Source organism: Arachis duranensis, chromosome 5, assembly GCF_000817695.3.
Source record: "Arachis duranensis cultivar V14167 chromosome 5, aradu.V14167.gnm2.J7QH, whole genome shotgun sequence".
Taxonomy (NCBI): domain Eukaryota; kingdom Viridiplantae; phylum Streptophyta; class Magnoliopsida; order Fabales; family Fabaceae; genus Arachis; species Arachis duranensis.
In genome coordinates, this window is record NC_029776.3 from 92,862,911 (window position 1) to 92,874,920 (window position 12,010).

Sequence of the window (12,010 nt, forward strand, 5' to 3'; positions counted from 1 at the left end):
AGTTTTATTTCACTAAATAAATATAGTAGTTATTATAAATGTTTTAATCTTTTAGATCTCACTAAATAAATATAGTAGTTATTTAAAAAAATATATTAAAATATTGAGACTTGCTACATATACAAATTTTTTTTGGCATATAAGTCTATACAGGTCAGCCCAAACCCAACAAAAATAACTCTCAATTTAAAGATCGCGTAAACATGCGCTTCCTCAATTTTGAATAGCGCAAAATGAGAAACGGTTCTTCTTCAATATTTGTATTCCACGTTCTTCCTCCTGCTCCTTCTTATTCTTCTTCTCCTCTTTTTTTGCATTCCTCCTCATTTTTCTTTGCATTCCTTCTTCGCGTTTTTATCCTCATCATGATTTTGTTATTATTGTTGCTGCATTTTTTCCCTCCTCATCTTTCTATTGATTTTGCAACATTATGTATTTTTTTCTTTCTTGTTTAATTTTTTCTTCCAAGAAGAATTATAAGAAAACGAAATAAGAAGATGAGGAAGAAGAAGCAATAGAAGACGAGAAGGAGGAAGATGAAGAGTTTTGAATTAGCAGAACTTATCAGAATAAAAATACACCCAAATATTTTCATATTACACCCAAATATTTTCGTGTTACACCCAAATTTACTGCAAATACAGAAAAATATTTTCTCTAATGCTGCATTTTTTTTTCTTCTTCTTCTTTTTCTTATTTCTTTCTTTCTTTTAGTTAAATGTGTAACACCCTACCATACAGAGTCTTATGCTTAAGTCATAATTCAGAGATGGCAAGGTATTACGACCTCTAAAATAAAAATTTAGTGCGAATAGCATTGTGAAAAATGATTATAACTATGAGCCTTTTCGAGAATAAGGGGTGAAACAAAATTCGTAACTCGAAAGCGCAACATTCCGATCGATAACGTAACGAACAAGGATAAACCAACGCGAGAGTATATATACAAAAGAGTATCAAAACGGGAATATCAAAACTCAAAATCTGGTTGCGAAGATAACCGGTCCGAGCATAGCAATATATACATATAATAAAATAAGGAAACCCCAAAGGAAACCCAAAGGGACACAAAAACAGAGAACCTATTCTCCAAAATCTCTTATAAAAGGAGTCATCATAGTTTGTATTATTTAGTGGAGAAAGAAGTATCTAAGCAAGACATATAAACCAAAATAGAGTCCCGAGAACAAAGGATCTTCGTTAATCCAGAAGTCTCCAGCATGCCTCAGCGAGAAACCTCACGTCCTGCATCTAAAAACCACAAAATCTGCATGGGTGAGAACCCAAGGTTCCCAGCATGGTAACAGTTTCCACATATATAACATATAATAATAGAGAAAAGCCAAAGGCAATCCTAGAACTTCCTCCAGATAAAATCAAAGCTTATAAACAAGCTAAACCACAAGTGGCAACTGACTAAAGATCCTTCAGTCTAACTAATACTTCCTTTTCTAATTCCTTCAGACCTCCCAACCACCAGCAGAAGCATAATATAGCAAACACAGTTATTTCAAACAAGAGATATACAAATAGGAACAGATAAGACATTTAGACAATTAGCAAGTAATATGCAGTCAAATAAGCAGTCTCAAACAAATCACATAGTATGCATATGATGAATGCCTATCCCTAATGGCTGATGATATCATCTATCGGTTATATAACTAACCCGACAAGTCCTGGTAGCTAACCATTGGACTGTCCCTCTGTCGTGTCTCCCCAACTCGAGTTATACTCAATATAAACTTAATCATAATCAAGATCCATATCCATCACCCTCACTGGTGAATATTTATGGGGGTGAGCTCATCCAGGGCTTTCACAGTGACCGACCACCCTGACGACATAGGGTCAAAAGAGCTTCGAGTCTCAACCTGGAACACGTGGTGGCTAGCCACTGCTTTCTCCCAGGGAAACTCTTATCTCCGATAGTGGAAGTGCAACATTCACAATTCATTCAACAGCATATATGCATTTATACTTAGCCATAATCATGGCTCCGCCGTAACACGGCAATAAACTCAGCCATCCGGCTCATGGTTCAATCCAGAACGAGCCAATTCATAAACAATTTAGCCCATCGGCTCATGGCACATACAGCACTTCCACCGCCATCCTCCGCATCTCATATAATCATCTTTGATCCTCATTGATCATCTATTTTTTCCTTGATTCACTCTCAAGTTACCACATCTGCTAGCTCTTTTTCTCATTGCTAGGCATATCATAATGATTTAAGACATAAATGGTGAGATCGGAGGCTTAGAAGTATGAAATTTGGCTTTTAAAACTCAAAAATCAACTTTGGGATGAAAACATGGCCACGCGCACGCGTACTCCACGTGCACGCTTGGATGGGCACAAAGCTCATTGATGCGTATGCGCCATACACGTGGAGGCGTGGATTGGAAAACAGCCAAGCGACGCGTACGCATCAGCCACGCATACGCGTGAGTGCATTTACGCCCCAGGCACAAAACTGGCACAACTCTGGCACAACTCTCGGGAAAATGGCTGGGCATTTGGTGCAGCGCATCGACGCGCCCGCGCACACCACGCGCACGCGTGGATGGTGCTTTCTTGAAGAACGACGCGCACACGCCAAGTGCGCATACGCGTGGGGGGTCATTCTGCTAAAAATTTTCTAAGTTAAAAGCTGCTGAATTCACAGATTCAACCCCCAATCTTCCGATAGACATAACTTTCTCATTTTAAGTCGTTTTTCGCCCGTTCTTCGAATGGCATGGACATCACGGATCCAATTTCACTTTTAAATAAGTTTGGCACAAAACGAAGATCCGAAGTCCAAGTTATGTCCCATCAAAATATGCCCAAAAACTATATTTTCATACAAAATCACAAGGTGCCATTTTCAAAACAAGCCATTTTCAACTCTTTTCAAAATCAACCAAAACATGCCAATTTCATCCCTTTTCTTTAAAATCAATAAAAATATACCAAAAACAATATCAAGCCTCCTCAACTCACACTTTAACACTTTATCATAATTCCCAAAACATCATCCCACCATTTTAACCCACTTCACCTAAGTGGCTTAAACTCAGACATATTTACATATCATATACTCTTCCTCATGCCAATTTTTCAACAACACCATTTCCAATTAACCATCATTGCACATAACCAATATCATACTCACCATCAACATGGTTTCACCCACAATTCAACCTCAATCAATTATCAAGCATATATCACAACAATGCATATTTCTCATACATTACACCATCAAGGCATCAATATTTATAATCACATATATGACCACATCATATATTTCAACTATTCAATAACATCAACAATTCAATGCCTATCTTAAGGCCTCTAGTCTAAGTATTTCCTACCACATTACATACTAGATACGAGAAACCGAGACCATACCTTAGCCGATTTTCCAAGCTCAACCGGAGCACTTCTAAACCACTTTTTCTCAAGCTCTCAAGGTCTCAACACATCCAAGAATAGATTTTTACCACCAAATCCCTTTTCAAGATTTTCAAAGTCTCAATCAAGCTCTAATATTCACATATACACAACCTACGCCACAATCATCATATCCATACACAACATCTCAATACCCAAACATCATAGAACAAAAAATTACACTAGGGTTGAGAATCTTACCACACCCAAGGTCCAAGGAGACAAGGTTAATCTTCTTCTTTAAGAAAGTTGGGTCCTATAACATCAAAGAGCCCAAAATCTCAATCCATGAAACTCGAAAACAAGGGTGGAATTTCGAAGAAAAAAACGTGGCTTACCTCAAGATTGATTGTATGGGTTTTTTAGATCTCTCCGCGATGAACGCGTGGCCGTAAACGGTGCGACAATCGGAGCTCTAGATCAAAAGTTATGGTGGTTTGAAGATCAAATGAGGGTTAGAATCTTGGAGAGTGTTCTTCCCCATTTCTTCTCATTTTCAGCGTGTGAGTGTGCCAATTGATGAGAGAGAGTGCTGAAAACTAAGGTTTTGGTTTAGTTTAGTTGGGCCAAGGGCCCACTTTGGGTCCGGTTGGCCCGGTTTGGCCCGTTCGGTCCAATATTGGTCCGATTTCTATAAAATTAGTACCGAAATTCTCGTCCAATCTCCTCTATCATATTAAGCCATTAAAATCACATTTTTAGCTTTCTAGAATAAATTCTCATTTATGGATTAATTAGCCGTTAATTAACCGGGTTTTACATTCTACCACCTAATTGGGAATTTTGCCCACAAAATTCAAGTTCGATTACCTAAGAATAAGTGCGGATAATCCGTTCGCATCTCCGACTCAAGTTCCCAAGTGTGTTCCTCAACACCGCCTCGACTCCATGCCACTTTGACTAATGAAACCTCTTTCCACGCAACCGTTTGATACTAGTATCATCAATTCTGACTGGAGCCACTGGAAGCGTCAAATCTTCTCTTAACTGAACCGATTCCGGTTCTAACACAAGGCTAGCATCAGGAGTATACTTTCGAAGTTGTGACACATGAAACACGTCGTGCAGGTTCGAAAGATAAGGTGGTAGAGCCATTCGATACGCCACCGGTCCGACCCTCTCCAGGATTTGAAATGGACCAATGTATCGAGGATTCAACTTCTTTGCTTTAGTCGCCCTACATACTCCCGTGGTTGGAGTAACCTTAAGGAAAACATTGTCTCCTTCCTCAAATTCCAGGGGCTTTCACCTCTGACCGGCGTAACTCTTCTGACGACTCTGCGCCGTAAGCATCCTATCTCGGATTTTCTTGACTTGTTCAGTGATCTCAGCTATCATTTTCGGCCCCAATAAGCCTTTCTCTCCAGCTTCATACCAACATAGCGGAGATTGACATTTCCTCCCATACAAGGCCTCATACAGAGTCATTCCAATGCTCGCATGGTAACTATTATTGTATGCAAACTCCACTAACGGCATATACCGATCCCAACTCGCCGGTTGGTCCAAAACACAAGCTCTCAACATATCCTCTAGTGTTTGGATTGTCCTCTCAGATTGACCATCTGTTTGAGGATGGTAAGCCGTACTCAAGCTTAATCGGGTTTCAAAAGCTTTCTTAAATGCACCCCAAAACCTTGAAGTGAAACGAGGATCTCTATCAGAGATTATAGTAGCAGGTACACCATGAAGTCTCACAATTTCCTTTATGTATAACCGTGCTAGCTCCTCAAGGGTGTAAGGCATCCGAATGGGTAAAAAGTGAGCTGACTTCGTCAGTCAGTCCACAATCACCCAGATAGCATCAAAACTAGTCCTAGTTCTTGGCAATCCCAACACAAAGTCCATTGCAATACTTTTCCACTTCTATTGTGGAACCTCTAAAGGTTGCAACATCCTGGAAGGTCTTTGATGTTCAATCTTTACCTTTTGACAAGTTAAGAACTTCAAAACATATTCCGCCACGTCATTCTTCATACCTGGCCACCAAAACATTCCCTTTAAATCATGGTACATCTTAGTACTTCCCGGGTGAATAGAAAATCCATTTTTGTGTGCCTCCTTTAAGATATCTTGCCTCAAAGTGCCAACATCCGGCACAATAATTCTACCTTTGAATCTCCATAGCCCATCCTCATCCTCTGACACTCTCCACTGTTTCCCTTGCTCAATAGCTGGTAACACTTTCCATAACGCTTCATCATTCTCATTGGCCTTTAGGAGTTCGGACTTAAAGTCACTTGAGATCTCTAATCGACTCAAACACAGAGTTTCAGATACTTCTCGAGCACCAATTTTTAGAATATCGAACCCCTTGAGCAACTTTTCTTCTTGAAGCATCATCCAAGCCGCATACAGTGACTTCTGACTTAACGCATCTGCCACTACATTCACCTTTCTCGGATGGTAATTCAACTCAAAGTCGTTGTCCTTCAGTAACTCCATCCACCTCCTCTGTCTCATATTAAGCTCTTTCTAATCAAAGAGGTATTTCAAGCTCTTGTGATCAGAGAAAACTTGGAACTTAACCCCATAGAGATAATGCCTCCACACCTTTAGTGCAAACACAACCGCAGCAAGTTCTAAATCGTGCATAGGATAATTAACTTCATGAGGTCTCAACTACCGTGAGGCATACGCCACCACATTACGATGCTACATCAGCACGCACCCTAGACCCTTTAGTGAGGCATCACAGTACAGCTCAAATGGTTCGTTCGGCTCAGGTAACACCAACACATGTGCAGTGGTCAACTTTTTCTTTAATGCCTGAAAGCTTTCCTCACACTCAGGAATCCAAACAAATTATGTGTCCTTGCAGGTTAACTTTGACAATGGCAAAGATAATTACGAAAAGCCTTTGATGAACCTTCGGTAATATCCAGCTAAGACCAGAAAACTCCTTATTTCAGTTACCGTAGTTGGTTGTTTCCATTCCATCACTGCCTCCACCTTAGATGGATCAACTGCTATCCCCTGTTTACTCAAAACATGTCCCAAAAACTTCACCTCACTCTTCCAAAATTCGCATTTAGACAGTTTCGCATAGAGTTTCTTTTCCTTTAGTATCTGCAACACGGTCCTCAAGTGTTCCGCATGCCCCTCTTCAGTCTTAGAATAAATTAGTATGTCGTCAATAAAGACAACAACAAATTTATCCAGAAACGAACGAAAAAACTCTATTCATGTAATCCATAAACACTGCAGGAGCATTCGTCAACCCAAAAGACATTACAGTGTACTCGTAATGACCATAACGAGTCCTGAAAGCGGTCTTAGAGATATCCTCATCCCTCATCTTTATCTGGTGATAACCGGATCGCAAATCGATCTTGGAGAAGACCCCAGTTCCTTGTAACTGATCCATGAGATAATCAATTCTCGGCAATGGGTACTTATTCTTTATTGTGACATTGTTCAACTGCCTGTAATCCACCAGAGCCGCATACTCCCATCCTTCTTCTTTACCAATAACACTGGCACACCCCACGGTAAAACACTTGGTCGGATAAAACTCTTACCCAACAGATCCTCTAACTAAGACTTTAACTCAGCCATTTCCAGTGGTGACATCCTATAAGGAGCACTTGAGATTGGTCCTGCCCCCGGCACCAACTCAATAGCAAACTCAACCTCTCGGTTAGGTGAAAATTCATCAATATCATCGAAAAATTCTTCCGGAAACTCACACGCAACCGGAATTCGTTCATATCTTTGATCATCGCCCGAAACGCCCATGGTTAACAATATGATACCTTGACATTCAGTTCCGGAACAGTTCACCATCATCGAATTCAAGTAGTAATTATTCACCACGACCGGCCTTTCTGTATCTTCCGACATAAAGTACACCGACTTTGTAGAACAATCAAGCAGGACATGGTTCTCAGATAACCAGTCCGATCCCAAGATAAGATTAAGACCGATCATCGACAAGCAGATTAAGTTATGGACAAAATCACATTGCTTGAACCTAAAAGAAAATTTCGGGCATCATAGCCTAGTTACCATGGCTTCATGGGTACCATTATACACTTTTAGGTCATAACCTAAAGTTACGATCTTCAATCCTAACTCATGAGCTTTTTCCAATGCAATAAATGAATGTATTGCTCCCGAATGAAATAAAGCATTTAAAGTTTGACCAGCCATTTCGCAGTTACCTCGGATAAGTGTCTCGGATCCCTCGGCACCTATAGCTGAGGTGGTGAACACCCGACCAGTCTGCTGTGCTTTCCCTGCACCTTGTTTTCTCTTCTCCAGACAGTTTGGGACCTTATGTCCCGCCTTACCACATAAATAGCACAAACCCTATCCGGCCATGCACGGGGCTCCCGGATGGTGACTTCCACACCTAGCACAAGCTTGCTCATTCTGTGGCCGCTTTCCAAACCTTTTCCCTTGGGATTTGTTGTTGTTGGGCCTCCTAAAAGAACCTTCCCGCTTGAAAGGCGGACCTCTAGGTGCAAAGCTCTTCCCTCGGTTCTGTGGGAATGATCCCTTGTGACTCCCTCTCTCAGTAGCTGCCTTCTTCACACACTCTTCAGCAACCCTACACTTGTTTACCAACACAGCGAAAGTTCTGATCTCCATTGGTCCCTGAGCTCCATTTCCGTCGTTGCCATGGTCGTTTATCTGTTGTCCAAGAGCCTCTGTAGTGGCCTGCATAGCCGCAGCCATGTTCCCCAATGCCACCATAAGGACTACCGGGTTATTTGAGTTGGCACTCGATCCCAGAGGGTTAGTACGACCTCTCCCACAGCCTCTACCGTGTCCACGAGGTGCCATCTGGTCTCTATACACATCAAACAATCGATATTAAGTTGATCAGTCTCAATATTGGCAGTTTAGTGCTTCAAAATCCCAAATGCATGCTCATGAACGTTTATGCCAGCTATATCAAGTAGATATACTAATAGCACATAACACACACACAGAGAATGCGCAGAAGCATAGTCAGTCCATCCCTCAGGCTCTACAAGAACGAACTGCTCTGATACCATAATGTAACACCCTACCATACAGAGTCTTATGCTTAAATCATAATTCAGAGATGGCAAGATATTACGACCTCTAAAATAAAAATTTAGTACGAATAGTATTATGAAAAATGATTATAACTAGGAGCCTTTTCGAGAATAAGGGGTGAAACAAAATTCGTAACTCGAAAGCGCAACACTCTGATCGATAACGTAACGAACAAGGATAAACCAACACGAGAATATATATATATACAAAAGAGTATCAAAACGGGAATATCAAAACTCAAAATCCAGTTGTGAAGATAACCGGTCCGAGCATAGCAATATATACATATAATAAAATAAGGAAACCCCAAAGGAAACCCAAAAGGACACAAAAACAGAGAACCTATTCTCCAAAATCTCCTATAAGAGAAGTCATCACAGTTTGTATTATTTAGTGGAGAAAGAAGTATCTAAGCAAGACATATAAACCAAAACAGAGTCCCGAGAACAAAGGATCTTCGCTAATCCAGAAGTCTTCAGCATGCCTCAGCGAGAAACCTCACGTCCTGCATCTGAAAACCACAAAATCCGCATGGGTGAGAACCCGAGGTTCCCAGCATGGTAATAGTTCCCACAAATATAACATGTAATAATAGAGAAAAGCCGAAGGCAATCCTAGAACTTCCTCCAGATAAAATCAAAGCTTATAAACAAGCTAAACCACAAGTGGCAACTGACTAAAGATCCTTCAGTCTAACTAATACTTCCCTTTCCAATTCCTTCAGACCTCCCAACCACCAGCAGGAGCATAATATAGCAAACACAGTTATTTCAAACAAGAGATATACAAATAGGAACAGATAAGGCATTTAGACAATTAGCAAGTAATATGCAGTCAAATAAGCAGTCTCAAATAAATCACATAGTATGCATATGATGAATGCATGTCCCTAATGGCTGATGATATCATCTGTCGGTTATATAGCCAACCCAACAACTCCTGGTAGCTAACCATTGGACTGTCCCTCTGTCGTGTCTCCCCAACTCGAGTTATACTCAATATAAACTTGATCATAATCATGATCCATATCCATCACCCTCACTGGTGAATATTTATGGGAGTGAGCTCATCCGGGACTTTCACAGTGCCCGGCCACCCTGACGACATAGGGTCAAAAAAGCTTTGAATCTCAAAGGAAACCCAAAGGGATACAAATACAGAAAACCTATTCTCCAAAATCATCTATAAGAGGAGTCATCACAGTTTGTATTATTCAATAGAGATAAAAGTATCTAAGCAAAACATATAAACCAAAACAGGGCCCCAAGAACAAAGGATCTTCGCTAATCTGGAAGTCTCCAGCATGCCTCAGCGAGAAGCCTCACGTCCTGCATCTGAAAATCACAAAATTCACATGGGTGAGAACCAGAGGTTCCCAGCATGGTAACAGTTCCCACATATTTAACTTGTAATATCAGAGGAAAGTCGAAGGCAATCCTAGAACTCCCACCAGACAAATCAAAGTTTATAAAGAGACTAAACCATAAATGGCAACTGACTAAAGATTCTTCAGTTTAACTATACTTCCCATTCCAAATCCTTCAGACCTCCCATCCACCAGTAGGAGTATAATATAGCAAACACAGTTATATCAAACAAGAAATACACAAATAGGAACAAATAAGGCATTTAGACAATTAGCAAGTAATATGCAGTCAAATAGGCAATCTCAAACAATTCACATAGTATGCATATAATGAATGCATGTCCCTAATGGCTGATGATATCATCTATCGGTTATATAGCATTATAGCCAACCTGACAAGTCCTGGTAGCTAACCATTGGACTGTCCCTCTGTCGCGCATCCCCAGCTCGAGTTATACTCAACATAATCGTGATCATAATCATGATCCATATCCAACACCCTCACTCGTGTATATTCACGGGGGCGAGCTCATCCGAAACTTTCACAGTGTCCGGCCACACTTACGACATAAGGTCAGCAAAGTATCAAGTCTCCACTTGGAGCACGTGGTGGCTAGCCACTGCTTTCACCCAGGGAAACTCGTATCTCAAATAGTGGAAGTGCAACATTCACATTTCATTCAATAGCATATATGCATTTATACTCAGCCATAATCAATAATGGCTCCGCCGTAACTCGGCAATAAACTCAGCCATCCGGCTCATGCATCAATCCAGAACCAGCCAATTCATTAACAATTTAGCACATCGGCTCATGGCACATACATCACTTCCACCGCCATCCTCCGCATCTCATATAATCATCTTTGATCCTCATTGATCATTCATTTTTCCTTGCTTCACTCGCAAGTTACCACATCCCTTAACTCCTTTTCTCATTTCTAGGCATATCATAATGATTTAAGACATAAGTGGTGAGATCGGAGGCTTAGAAGTATGAAATTTGACTTTTAAAACTCTAAAATCAACTTTGGGATGAAAACAAGGCCACGCGTAAGCGTCCTCCACGCGCACGCGTGGATGGCCTTACAGTTTATCAACGCGTATGCGTCGTCCACGCGGACGCATGGATTGAAAAATAGCCAATCGACGCGTACGCGCCAGCCACCGGTATGCGTGGGTGTGTTTGTGCTCCACGCACAAAATTGGCACAACTCTAGCACAACTCTCGGGAAGAATGGCTGGACATTGAGTGCAGCGCATCAACGCGCACGCGTAGATGGTGCCTTTTTGAAAAATGATGCGCACAAGTCAGGCACGCCTACGCGTGGGTGGTCATTCTGCTAAAAATTTTTCTAAGTTAAAAGCTACATAATTCACATATTCAACCCCCAATCTTCCAACAGACATAACTTTCTCATTTTAAATTGTTTTTTACCCGTTCTTCGAACGGCATGGACATCCCGGATCCAATTTCATTTCTAAATAAATTTGGCACAAAACGGTGATCTGGAATCCAAGTTATGTCCCATCAAAGTATGCCCAAAAACCATGCTTTCATACAAAACCACAAAGTGCCATTTTCAAAACAAGCCATTTTCAACCCTTTTCAAAATCAACCAAAACATGTCAATTTCATCCCTTTTTGAAATCAATCAAAGTATACCAAAATCAACATCAAGCCTCCTCAACTCACACATTAACACTTTACCATAATTCCCAAACATCATCCCACCATTTTAACACTTCTCAATCAAATGGCTAAAAGACAAACACATTAACATGTCATACATCCTTTCTCATTCCAATTTCCAATAATACCATTTCCAATCAACCATCACTATACATAATCAATATCATACTCACCATCAACATGGTTTCACCCACAATTCAACCTCAATCAATCATCAAGCATATATCACAACATGCATATTGCTCATACATCATACCATCAAGGCATCGATAATCATAATCACATATATAACCACATCATATATCTCAACCATTCAACAACATCAACAATTCAATGCCTATCTTAGGGCCTCTAGCCTAAGTATTTCCCACCACATTACATTTTAGATACGAGAAACCGAGACCATACCTTAGCCGATTTTTCAAGCTCAACCGGAACACTTCCAAACCACTTGTCCACAAGCTCTCAAGGTCTGAACACCTGCA

General features: G+C 40.7%; 1 protein-coding gene across 1 annotated transcript in view; it reads right to left on the reverse strand.

Annotated features, from left to right (window-relative positions):
• The window catches only part of LOC110281594 (uncharacterized), an 11,247-nt gene extending 5,346 nt beyond the window's left edge, over nt 1-5,901 (reverse strand). The window contains exons 1-2 of the mRNA XM_021143962.1: nt 5,550-5,901; nt 5,365-5,417 (exon numbers count right to left, since the gene is read on the reverse strand). Coding sequence (XP_020999621.1) covers nt 5,365-5,417; nt 5,550-5,901 — 405 coding nt within the window. The remainder of the gene's footprint in view (nt 1-5,364; nt 5,418-5,549) is intronic.
• Between the last annotated feature and the right edge of the window lie 6,109 nt (nt 5,902-12,010).